The sequence below is a fragment of the Peromyscus leucopus genome, chromosome 4 (genome assembly GCF_004664715.2).
Source record: "Peromyscus leucopus breed LL Stock chromosome 4, UCI_PerLeu_2.1, whole genome shotgun sequence".
Lineage (NCBI taxonomy): Eukaryota > Metazoa > Chordata > Mammalia > Rodentia > Cricetidae > Peromyscus > Peromyscus leucopus.
The window spans coordinates 150314446-150327843 of NC_051066.1; the positions used below are offsets into that span (position 1 = coordinate 150314446).

The following is a 13398-nucleotide window of genomic DNA, read 5'->3' on the forward strand; positions in this document are numbered from 1 at the left end:
TAATAACACACCTCCATGTCTCTTGGGTGTTGAATTTGAACAGGGTACTGTGAAGCAGACAGCACAGATTAGAAATGATCAGCATAATTTTATGAAGTCATAGCATCAGTGTGTTGGAACTAAACAGGAACTTAGAAATACCTAGTCATGGGCTGGAGTGGAGCTCCATGGTAGAGCATTTGTCCAATATGTGAGGCCCTGGTTCAATCCTCAGTGCCAGAAAGGGGAAAAGCCAGTTCTGAAATATCTAGCCTTAATGTTTACAGAATATGGTGTAGATGATTATATGACTGGTAAGTGAGCAATTTGTATTTTAGTAGTTACAGACTTACTTTAACATGTATTGCTACAGTATAATTAGCACCTTTTCCATTGATATTTGTGGGATTTATTGTCTAAGGTAAATTGAATGCTGTTACATGTGTGGTGATATAAGTGGAGCATCAGTGGGGCAAAGGTCATGAAGGATGCTGTAAAAACTCAGACAGAGATTTGGGGAACTGTAATCCAGTTTAAATCATGGTTTTGAGGTAAAGAAATGAATTTAGAAGATTTTGGTTGTGTGGTTGGGTCATTTCTCAGTTTCCATTCAGGTTCTTTTTTGCTCTCCGTTATCTCACTCGAGTGGATTTGGTTATGGGTGTTCAGTGACAGCTGAAAATGAAAATACTTAGCACTGTTCCCCAGAACCGCAGACCAAGCCCAGCTCTGGCAGAAGCGACAGTGGACTGAGTCCTCACTGAGGCAAGCACTCTCCCACTCTTTGGTGTTGCTCATTCAAGATGATTGGTGCCTTTTGCTCAGTGCAGTGTTTTCTAACCCCTGATGTCACTTCCACATATCTAGTTGGAGCTTGTTCGCTCCATAAGCTCTTCTCTGGGACTAATTTTCTAAAAAAATAAGCAATTAATAGTTAGAGATGTTGGACCTCTTGCCATTTGGCAGAATAATTTCATCTGAAATGTAGTCAGTCCTCAAGTGTCAGGTTAGAAAGCTCATGCTGAATTCTAGGCAGGCTTGACTCAGGGAGCCCAACATGGCACTCGCCAGAGCTCCATGGTCAGGAGTTTGGTGCAGGCACAGAGAAGCCCATCCTTAGTTCTGCCAGGATGCAGAGCAGCTCTTGCTCAGGGTTCAGGATAGGGTGGCCTGGGCTGAGCAGCTGGGTCTTAGGAAGGAGAAGGGGTCAGGACAGGGTTTCAGTGCTGCTGAGAGTGAGACTTGAGATCCTAGCAGATCTTTCCCTTGAGTTCTGCATCTGAGGGGGTCCTCTCTGCTTGCAGATTTGGTGGTGGAGGGAACACATTTGTACCTCTGCCCTCTAGAGCGGAACTCTAGAAGGCCATTACCATAATCTCCTTCTTCTTCCTTTCTTTTCCCTGGAAACACCCTGTGTGTGTTCGTGTTTGGGGTGTAAGCAGGCACTGATGAAGGAGCCCAGGAGGTGGTGAAGGACATCTTAGAGGATGTGGTCACATCTGTTGTGAAAGGTGAGTGGACAGCCCTGCCTTTCCTCACGCCTTCTCCTTCGTGGAGCCCCTCAGGAAGCATCTGGTTAGGGGTTCTCCTCAGTGAACTCATGGAGCTCTTGGAAACCGAGTTGCTGCTGCCTCCCAGCATGCACTTGGCACCAGCTGTGATCTGGTCACAGTAATTGGTTCTGTTTTGTCTAGGTTGAGGTGAGGGACCATAGTCTACAGTGGCAGTATTAGATGCTCTATCTACCTGGAGACAGAGGGGTCCATTCCATGTGTCTTCTGCATCAGAGCTGCTAAGATATCAAGGCAGATGTTTATGCGTGCAGTCCACACAGCAGTGGGTGTTAGGCACACAGGGAAGTGGTGCTCATTGGGAGCCTCCAGTCCCACCTCTCATGGTGCGCTCAGTGCTGGTCAGCTTATATGCGCTAGCCTTGATGCTGTTTCTTTTGTCTTTGCCCCAAACTCAGTCAGTGGCTGCATGTTGAACACTGTTCCAGTGCTGTTAATTGGACAAGAAATTTTTAAAAAATGGTAGCAGGTTGCAATCATCATTTTTTAAATGAAAGACATAGTAGAACACAAATGATTATGTAGTTGAGTATGTGAGGCATGGAAATGTTCATTCCTTTTAATAAAATGTCGGGAGTTCTTTATATGTATGTGTCCACACTGAGACATGGTTTACATTCATTTCTATAGGAGTGTTGTGGCCCATGCCTATCCTCCACACTTCGGAGACTGAGGCAGGAGAACCCATAGTGAGTTCCAGGCTGGACATTGAATCCAAGGCCTTACACATGCCACAGTGCCACTGAGTTACATCCCAGTCTGATGTCATAGTTGGAAAGCCACATCTCTGAGCCTTCATTTTGTTAACTAGAGTGCAGCCAAGCTCTTCCAGAGAGCCCAGCACTTATTTAGCTCTGTAGCAAGGCCTTTAAAGAGCAGCAGTAGCCCTGCCATCTGTCATAGTCCGTGCTTGCCCATCACACCTCAGCCTAGCATGTAGCAGCACTGGGTCAATAACATGTCAAGTAAATGGATGTTTTATGAAACTGGCTGGCCATTGAGATCCCTTAGCAGGGGAAGCTGTATCACCACCAAGCCTGAGGACTTAGGTGAAGTCCCTGAGACCCACATAGTGGAAGGAGAGGCTGACTCCCACAAGTTGTCCTATGTCCCTCCCCCTACACACAATAAATAAATATAATTTTAAAATATTTTCTATTTAGAAAAACATTTTGAAACCGTGTATGATGGCACACTACTTTAATCTCAGCACTTAGGAGGCACAGGCAGGTGGGTCTCTGAGGCCAGCCTGGTCTACAGAGCGAGTTCCAGGACAGCTAGGGCTACACAGAGAAACCCTGTCTCGAAAAACAAAAACAAAACAAAAAAACATATTTTAAGACTGCTTATTAAGTTCTTCAGTGTCCCATGCATATATGAAGAAATATGTAACAGATTCCTCTCATATTCATTGTTTTGCTTGGTGTCAGATATGTTTTCTTTAGTTGAATGATGAAATTTGTGTAATTTCTGTTTTTCACATGGTTTCCAGGAAGCTCAGGTCTGTTTTTTCCTTGTGACTAAGTTTTTTTTGGTTTTCGTTCTTTTAAACTGTGTCTTAATTCTTGTGTTACTAACCCTGACCCTTTAAATAAAATCTTTGTTTTCATGTTTTGTTACTTCTAGTCTTTTTCAGAAGTGGAGGGGTGGTCAGGGCTGTTGCATCCATGGCTTTGCAGGGGTTGTGAGTGAACCCCTTCGGGGAGTTATGCACTGCTGTGGCCCTGACAGTGAGCCTGTAGATGAGAGTCAGGCAGGAAGCTTAAGCACCGCTGTGTTGTGGGGGGCTGGGGAAGAAGGGGCACGTGGTACTGAGTCTGTGAGCACGTGCTGTCTGGTTCAGCAGCCCTCTGGGGTATGCTCACTGGACAATGACTTTGCACTTATGTCTTAAGAAGCAGCAGAGAAACATGGTCTGACGGAGCCCGACCGAGTCGTGGGTGCCCTGGAGTGCCAGGACTACGCTGTTCAGCCAGGGGTTGATGAGAACTCGCAGACCAATGGCATAGCCGACGACAGGCAGTCGCTGTCCTCAGCAGATAACCTGGTATGTCCTTGCCATCGTGCACCCCGCATCCCGCGTGGACACCCTTCCGTTTGCAGGCTTTTAGAAGATGCAGAATAAGAGCTCTGTCAGAGAGGTGGCTGTGCAAGAGGGCCATGCACTCTGTAAAGCAGAGTTACCTTTCCTATGTTGGTTATATACACCATCACTACTGAACTTTCTTTTTTTAAAGACCAAGTCTCTCTACGTAGCTAGGCTAGCCTCACATTCACAGAGATCTGTCTTCCTCTGCCTCTTATATGCATATATATCCCTAATTCGGTGTGTGTGTGTGTGTGTGTGTGTGTGTGTGTGTGTGTGTGTGTGTGTGTGCATATGTGCACATGTTCTTGCCTGTGCTTATGTGGAGGCCAGAAGTCAATGCCGGGTATCTTTCTCTGTTGTTTTCCACTTTTTTTTGAGACAGAGTTTCTAACTAAATCTGGAACTCAGTGATTGGCTAGACTGGCTGGTTAGCAAGCCCAGGATCTACCTGTCTACACCTCCCAACATCAGCATTACAGACACATGCTGCCATACCTGACTTTCATGTGAGTGCTGCAGCTTTGAACTCAGGTCCTCATGCTTGTGTGCATGACCTCACCCACTGAGCCATCCACTCAGCCCTTCACTCTTTGTAAGGGCAAATTTCTGTAAGCAGTGTCACGGGAGTTGGAAGCTCTGGACTGTGGAATTATCCCAGGAGCAGAGTGCTTGTCCACCATGAGTTAGATAGATTCTGGTCCAGAGTGAAATGTAACTGAATTTAATTGTTTTAAAAAGTGTATATACACATACACACAGAGCAAGAAAGGGAATGTCTTAAACTGAACATAATGCATGCCCAACAGGCCTGCACTTTGGAGGCTGAAGCAGTGCCAAGTTCCAGGCCACCCTGGGATACACAAACACACACACACACACACACACACACACACACACACACACACACACACACTGGGACACACACACACACACACACACACACACACACACAGCAAGGCTGCTCCTGACAAATGATGATCTGGAAGCTTCAGCCTTTGGTCTACTGGGAAGGCACTACTCAGGTCCTGCCCTTCCTCCCTTAGTCTTTTAAAAGCCATTTTCTCTTCCTTCATTAAAATTGAGTGACAGCATTCATTTGAATCTTTATATTCTGACAGGAGGACAATCCCACCATAATGGCCAGTAATAACGTTTGTTTGTTTGTTTGTTTGTTTGTTTATTGTTGTTGTTGTTTTTTAAGACAGGGTTTCTCTGTAACAACCCTGGCAGTCTTGGACTCACTTTGTGGAACTCCCAGAGATTCACCCACCTCTGCCTGTGCTGGCATTAAAGGCATATGATGCCACACCCAGCTAGGTTTATTTTATATTTGGCTTGTTTTTTTTTTTCTTTTTTTCTCTCTCTCTCTTTTTCATTCATTCATTCATTCATTCATTTATTTATTATGTATATAGTATTCTGCCCGCATGTATGCGTGCAGGCCAGAACAGGATGCCAGATCTCATTATAGATGGTTGTGGGCCACCATTTGGTTGCTTGGAATTGAACTCAGGACCTCTGGAAGAGCAGCCAGTGCGCTTAACCTTTGAGCCATCTCTCCAGCCCTATATTTGGCTTTCTTAGTGATTACTTACTCATGTTTTTTTTTTTTTTTTTTTTTTTTGCCCAGTTTTCATTTAGGAGGAGGGTTTCTATATTTCCTTAATCGATTCTAAGAATCTCTATGTGTAAAGGCTATATTGACTTTTGTTATATGTTGTAAATATTTGCTTAAATGTAATTAAGTCTATTTATATGTGTATGAGTGTTTTTCCTACCTGAATGTCTGAACAGCACATACATGGCCTGGTGATTGGGGAGCGCAGAAGAGGGAATAGATTCCCTAGGATTAGAGTTACAGATGGTTGTGAACCTTCATGTTGGTCCTGGGAATCAAGCCCTGGTCCTCTGGAAAAGCATCACATTCTTTTAACCAATGAACCTCCTCTCTCTCTATCCCCTAAATGTATTTATTTATTTACTTAATTTTTGAGGCAGGGTCTGATATCCCTGGCTGGTGTGGAACTTACTATGTAGATCAGGCTAGCCTTGAAGTCAGAGCTCTGCCTGCCTCTGCCTCTCAATGCTGGGATTAAAGGTGTGTGCTACCACACCTGGCAAAATGTAATATTTTTAAGTTGATTTTGAAATGCGTCATTTTTTCCCAATCACTTTGCTTCAGAATTCTTTTGGTTTTTGTTGTTGTTGTTTTTCAAGACAGGGTTTCTCTGTGTAGCCTTGGCTGTCCTGGAACTGGCTCTGTAGACCAGACTAGCCTTGAACTCATAGAGATCCATGTACCTCTGCCTACCTAGTATTGGGATTAAAGGTGGGTGCCACCACCGCCTGGCTGTTTCTTTTGTTTGCTTGTTTTTTTTTTTGTTTTTTTTTTGTTTGTATGAGACAGGTTGTTAAACAGCCCCATTTGAACTCTGCTCTCTGTGTAGCTCAGGAGGAACTTGCACTCCTGATCCTCAGCCTCCATTCCCAATGTTGGGATGACCTGGCTTCACACAGACTTTAAAGAGTAAATGACAAGGTTTTACAGTTGCTCTGATGACACAACCATGACATCTATTTTGTGTCTCCCTCCTCCCCATGTCCCAATTGAATAAATACAAGAATGTAGGTTTCTGTGATGTAATTCCCTTTCTTCTTGGATTTCCCTTTGTTTCTCACCATAGGAACCAGATGTTCAAGGACATCAAGTGACTGCTAGGTTCTCTCACATTCTACAGAAGGACGCCTTCCTGGTGTTTCGCTCCCTGTGCAAGCTGTCCATGAAACCTCTTGGGGAAGGACCCCCAGATCCAAAGTAAGCTCACTGCAGCTATGGCCACCTGCTAGCCCGTGAACAGGGAGTTTGTGTTCTGCATTTTGTCCTCCCCTGGTTCCTATGGCATTGGTGTGGGATGGTTTCACAGCTTTCCAGACCCAAGCAGTTCCTGCACACACCCCACTTCCCTGCCATGCCTCCTCTATCCAGAGTCTTACCCACATTTCCTCTTGGTTTGTGTGTTGAAAACAGCGTGGACTTTGTGCTGTCTTTTTACTGACTGGGGCTTAATCTGCTTGTGAATCTGTGAAGGGACAAGATGCCTACAGACTCCATTCCCGGCCCTGGTTGGAAACCTCAGCTCCTTGAACAGAGATTTAAGCCCCAGAGCCGAGTGTCTAAGCTTAGTGTCTCTGCACAGTGCAGTAGCTGACCCACAGTGTCTGTACTGTAAAGAGAAGAAAACTGGCTTTCTTTAGAGCCAGAAAGCTCCTTTTAGATCTTATGTCCTTTACTGCAGGGCAGCTCCTGGGCTGACCGGGTGAAATAAAATGGATGCTGTTCTGAGTCCAGGGCAGTGCACTGTCCAGTCTCTGCTGTGCTGTCCTGACTGCTCTTCATTAACCCTCAGTCCTGTCGAGCATCGTGACAACCATTAGGAAAACGTGTTCCATTTTTCATACTTTGTTATGATTGTGTTTGTGTGTGATGTATGTGCTGTTGTGCTCTTGCAGAAATCATTATACAACTTTGTGGAGTCAGTTCTCTCCACCTTTACATGGGTTCCAGGGATTGAACTCAGGTCATCACGCAGCAGATGCCCTTACTTGCTGAGCCACTTCTTTCCCTGTAGCTGCCCTTCTGAAGACAGCTTCTCATGATGTAACTTGGGCTGACCTGGTTCATGTCATCATCCTCCTGCCCCAACTCCCTAGGTCCTAGGATTACAGGAATTTACCTACCATACCCAGCTAGAAAAAAAATTTCATTTCTCTTTATTGTTGTTTTAGCTTTATCTATTTTACTTTGTACATATGAATTGAACCTGGATCCCCTGCAAGAGCAATAAGTGCTTTTAACTTGTGAGCCATCTCTCCAGCCCTGAAGATTTATTGATTTTATGTTATGTGTATAAGTGTTTGGCCTACATGTATGTATGTGTACCAGGTATGTGCCTGGTAACCTTGGAAATCAGAAGAGAGTGCCAGATTTCCCTGGAACTGGAGGTACATATGATTGTGAGCTGCTGTGTGGGTGCTGGGAATGGAATCTGAGTCTTCAAGCAGCAAGTGCGCTCAGCCACTGAGCCATCTCCCCAGGGTTTGTTTGTTTGTTTTCGAGACAGGGTTTCTCTGTGTAGTTTTGGTGCCTGTCCTGGAACTCACTCTGTAGACCAGGCTGATCTCGAACTCACAAAGATCCACCTGCCTCTGCCTCCCAAGTGCTGGGATTAAAGGCGGGTGCCACTACCGCCCCGGCTTTTTTTTTTTTTTTTAATTAAATGTGTAGCCCAGGCTGGCCTTGAACTTGTGATCTTCCTGCCTCTGCCTCCTTCAGCAAATACTACTGGCTTGTGCCACCACAACTGGCCCCAGTGCTCATTTTTATTGTTGCTGTTTGTTTGCTGATTTTTTGAGGCAGGTCTCACCTTGTAGCCCTGACTAGCCTGAAATTTGCTATGTGACCAGGCTGGCCTGTTAACTCACAGAGATTCCCCCTGCTTCTGCTATCCAAGTGCTGGGATTGAAAATGTGCACCGCTGTAACTGGTGCATTTTCAGTTTCTTAACCACCTTGCCTTGGGATAGTGGTGAGGGGTCTGTGAGACTGGTGAATGAAGAACCCTGGACTGGGTACTTTCTAATTGCTGTGACAACAGCCCTGACAGAAGACACTGAAGAGTTACTGCGGCTCACAGTTTGAGGGTCAAGTTCATCACCGTGGGGGGGAGGGGGGGTGCGGCATGGCGGCAGGAGCTGTAGTAGGCGGCTGGTCACTTTGCATCCACTGTCAGGAAGTAGAGAATGATGGTCTGCTGCTTGGCCCCTCCCTCCTTTCTATGCAGTCTAGGATCCCCACCCATGAAATGGCACCACCCATATTAAGGGTCAGTCTTTCCCTTAATTAACTTAAATCTAAACCCCTCATAGTCATGCTCAGAGGCTTATCTCCTAGGTGATTCTAGATCCTGTGAGGTAGATAGTGTTATCACAGCCCTGTCTTGGTGGCAGATGGAGAGTGAAGAGTATGGAGCTGAATCTCCAGGAGAATATTGTGAAGTAATTGCATCCAGGGATCCAGCCTAGAGCCGCCTCTCCAGAATTAACTCTCACCTTGTTCTGCCTATTATCCACTTTGTGTTGGGAACAGACAAAAAGGAGTAGGAGTTGGCCAATCTTGTTCTCAGAGGGCCTGCAAGTTCTGAGGGACCCATCTCACGCTCTCTGCCTTCGTCCTATTGGCGTAGAGGTCCTGTTTCTAATTCTTAAATCATTGGTCTCAGGAGATTCTGCTTGGCTGGGCATGCTATGCATTCCTCTAATACCTTGGGAGGCAGAGGCAGGAAGGTCAGGAGTTAAAGGTCATCCTTCGTCACACAGTAGCTGGTAAAAGATCAAAGGCTTTTCAAGAAACATACTGTTTGGGTTTGTGCCAATATTTGGCAAGCAGAGGCAGGGTCACAAGTGCCAGGTCAGCTGTACACAGCTGTAGCCTATCTCAAAACAAAGCAAAAAGCAACCTCCTGTCTAACATCCCTCCCACTAGCACACCACCGCTGACTGTCGTTGCCTTTGCAGGTCCCATGAGCTGCGTTCCAAGGTGGTTTCCCTGCAGCTGCTGCTCTCTGTGCTGCAGAATGCTGGCCCAGTCTTCAGGAGCCACGAGATGTTCGTCACTGCTATTAAGCAGTACCTGTGTGTGGCCCTGTCCAAGAATGGCGTGTCCTCAGTGCCTGATGTCTTCGAGCTCTCACTTGCTATTTTTCTTACTCTTCTTTCAAACTTCAAGATGCACTTGAAAATGCAGATAGAGGTACATACTTCAGTTAGTGTTTTTATTTGGGGACATTAATGCCAGATGAGAAGCCTGCTTGTGAGTCAGGCATGACACATGCCTGTAATCCTAGCACTCATGAGCTAGAAGCAGAGCAGTCAGGAGGTCAAGGACAGCCCAGGCTATGTAGTTCACTTGGGACCAGCCTGGGCTACATGACACCCTGTCTCCAAAAAAAGCGAGCAAGTAAGCTGCTGGTGGCCTAGCCACCATAGTAATGTACCCTTTACTAGCTAGCCTCCTAGTGGGACTTCTGAATGAGTAGGAAAGACCTTGTCAGAAAAGTTCTGTTCACCAGAGATTCAAGGTCATGGTCTGTGTTCTCAGATGAGACCCCACCCCCACCCCCAGTGTCTGTCTGGGCTCAAATTGTTTGAAATAATTTGAATTAGTTGTCAGATTGAAACATTATATTGCACACATATACATTTCTAGTTTTTCTTAAATCACAATACATGTGGGCCCTGTACTAGCTCCTCGTCTCTGGATAGAGCGCCTGCTAACTGTCCATCAACTAGGCTGGCCTCCCATGTCCCTCAGCAAGTGTGTGCCCCCCTTTGCCCTCTGCCCAGGCTGCCTCCCATAGTGTAAGAGCTGCCTGGCCCTAATTTGTTGGCATCTTGAGTCCTAAATGAAGACTGCTCATTGTTCCTCCCTTGTCTTCATGCCACACAGGTCTTTTTCAAAGAGATTTTCCTGAACATTCTAGAAACATCCACAAGTTCTTTCGAGCACCGCTGGATGGTCATTCAGACCCTGACGAGGATTTGTGCAGGTACATTCACCTGGGGACACTCAGAACAGTTTCTGAAGCTTTTGTCTGCCAAGTGCAAATCAAGATCTTGAGTTCCTCTTTGTAGTGTTTTAATGAATGATTGAGAAAATCCTTCCATTAAAGAGTCCATTCACAGGGCTGGAGTGATGACTCAGCTGTGAAGAGCCCTTCCTGCTCTTATAGAGGACCCAAGTTTGGTTCTCAGCACCCACATCAGGTGCCTCACCACTGCCTGTAACTCTAGCTCCAGGGGATCTGACACCCTCTTCTGGCCTCTTTAGGCACTGCACTCATGTGCATAAACCTTCAAACCAACATATACACATTTTTCCCCCTTTTGAGACAGAGTCTTACTTATATAGCCCAGGCTGGCCTCAAACTCATAGATTCCCTTGCCTCTGCCTCCTTAGTGCTGGGGTTTAAAGTGTGTACCACCACACCCAGCTTACACATACTTTTAAAAATATGAATAAAAAATATATTTTGGGGTGGGAGGTTTCCAAGACAGGTTTTCTCTATGTAGCCCTGGCTGTCCTGGAACTCACTCTGTAGACCAGGCTGGGCTTGAATTCAGAGATCCATCTGCCTCTGCTTCCTGAGTGCTGGGATTAAAGGCATGTGCCACTACCACCAGCAAAATATATACTTTTTAATCTTAAAAAAAGAAAGGGGGGGGGTTCATTCACACTGACCAAGAAAGGCCCACCTCACCTCTCTCGTAGAGGATAACTGTCTCAGGCTGGTGTGCCAGGACTTTAGATGTTAGCTCCAAGTCTTATAATCCCAGGAACTTACTGATCATGGCAGGTTGGTTTTGGTGCTTCTGCACATTTAAATGGCTCGTTTGCCATTCTAGGGCTCTGCAGATAGGCAAACACTACCTCTGAGTGACTCCTCAACCTAGCCCTTTTAGCCCCTTTTCTTATGAGGAAACTGAACGTTTACAAGGTGAAACAGAGTGCCTAGGAGCAGGTAGTACAGAAGTGGGCAGGTCTAAGATCAATAGACTACCCTACCCCATGCTTCTGACATATATTTCCTGTGTAAGGTGTGAGCACCTCAGACAAAAGTTCCAGAGTGTATTTTTAGCAAAGAAAGACTAACTAGGCTTAGTGGTAGAGTTCTTGTACAGTATGCATAAAGCCTTGGGTTCAATACCCATCCTGACAATATTGAAAAATGACATTAAACATTAAAAAATGTATCGTTTACCTTCGATTCAGATTTCTAATATGTGTATGTTATTTTCCAAGATGCCCAGTGTGTTGTGGATATTTATGTCAACTATGACTGTGACTTAAATGCTGCTAACATTTTCGAGCGTCTAGTAAATGATTTATCCAAAATCGCTCAGGGAAGAAGTGGACATGAGCTGGGGATGACGCCTCTACAGGTAAAACACCAAGGTGCATGGTTGTCTGTAAAGTTTGCTCATTGAGATAAGCATCGTGAAGTGCCCTCAGACGGCTGTCCCTTAGGGAGCAGAACACAGACACCCAGCTTCTGCTGTCGTGAAATGCCAGTGAAGGAGAGAGTTGTCAGGTGATATGCTGCAGAGGAGACTGCCCCATTACAGTGCCCTCAGGGAAAGGCAGTTCTCAGTCCCTGAATGGCCTGTGCAGAATCTTGGCATCTGGGCTTTTTCCTGTGGGAAGGCCAGCGCCTTAGGTCCTTAGGGCCACAGGAAGATTTGTGCCACCCAAAGTGTTGTGAGTCTAAAGTAGTAGCTTGTTTTTTTTTTTTTTTTTTTTTTTTTTTTTTTTTTGAGATCATCTATAACTTGTGTTCGTTTTTTAAGTGTAAGAAATTCTACTTCTGTAGCAGGTGTGGTGGCACAGGCCTGTAATTCCAGCACTCAGGATGCTGAGGCAGGAGGTTCAGCATTGCCAAGCAGGCCTGGCCTATATATTGAGACCCTATCTCAAAAACCAAAACCCTATTTAAGTAAAATTGTATCCTTTTTTTGTTTTTAAGATTTTATTTATTTATGTATGTATGTATTTATTTATTATGTATATAGTATACATGTGTTCCTGCAGGCCAGAAGAGGGCACCAGATCTCTTTACAAGTGGTTGTGAGCCACCATGTGGTTGCTGGGAATTGAACTCAGGACCTCTGGAAGAGCATTCAGTGCTCTTAACCACTGAGCCATCTCTCCAGCCCGTAAAATTGTATTCTTATTTATCTGTAGTGTACCTTAAAATGAAATACAGTTGTCGATATTTAGGGTATGTGTTCTATTCAGAATTATTCATGTACTAAATAATTGACTTTTTGTAGATTACAGGTTAATACTTTGTTATTTAAAATATCAGATTTTATTTTACTTGATAGTATTTCATTCCACAAGCAATGAATAGAGCCAGCCAGCCAGCCTGCCTGCCTGCCTGCCTTCCTTCATCACACTCTGCCTATTCCTTTGAAGTAGGGTCTCCCTGAAGCTGGAGCTCTTATTTTTTTGGCTAGGCTGGAAGCCAACATCTCCAGCAAGCCTCTTGTCTTGCCCCTAACAAAGCCAGGGTTTCAGGCATGAGCTGGTCACCCAGCTTGTTATTGGGTGCTGAGGTCCAAACTCTGGTTCTCGTGATTGTACAGCAGATACTCTTAACTACTTAGCCATCTCTCCAGCCCTTCAGTTAATGGGGCTGGTAAGTACTAGTGCAGTTGATAAAGTGCTTGCCTGGAAAGCATGAAGACCTGTGTTTGATCCCCAGACTTCATGTACAAAGCTGGTTGTGATGTCATGCAGTTATAACCCCAGGTATGCTATGGAGTTGGAGACAGGTGGATCCTGGAGTTTGCTGACCAGCTAGTCTAGAGCTACAAGCTAATGAGAGATCCAAAGGAGGTGAATGGCATTTCTGAGAATGATACTGGAATTGTCTTCTGGTATCCACAGGTGTGCACATATGTACATGTTCATGCATGCACACAGAGACAATTTTAAGAAGATACAGCTAACCCTTTGCACTTACAAAGTCACACAGGTCATATTTGAATGCTTACAGTGATGACACTATTAGTGATGACTAGGGTTTTTGATGTGCCATTAACACATGTCAGTTGTTAATAGTTCCCTGGTTTTTGTCTGTAGTAGTACTGATTGTTAGTGATTACCTAGAAGCCTCACAGGACTGCCCAAGAGCCCAAGAAT

General features: G+C 45.2%; 1 protein-coding gene across 3 annotated transcripts in view; it reads left to right on the top strand.

The window, feature by feature from the left end:
- Positions 1–13398, top strand: part of Arfgef2 (ADP ribosylation factor guanine nucleotide exchange factor 2) — an 81994-nt gene that overhangs the window by 26770 nt on the left and 41826 nt on the right. For 2 of the 3 annotated variants that reach the window (XM_028868549.2, XM_028868547.2), the window contains exons 7-12: positions 1422–1490; positions 3446–3597; positions 6324–6454; positions 9213–9447; positions 10144–10243; positions 11497–11636. In XM_028868549.2, coding sequence (XP_028724382.1) covers positions 1422–1490; positions 3446–3597; positions 6324–6454; positions 9213–9447; positions 10144–10243; positions 11497–11636 — 827 coding nt within the window. The remainder of the gene's footprint in view (positions 1–1421; positions 1491–3445; positions 3598–6323; positions 6455–9212; positions 9448–10143; positions 10244–11496; positions 11637–13398) is intronic. The other variant, XM_028868550.2, reaches the window with a different exon arrangement.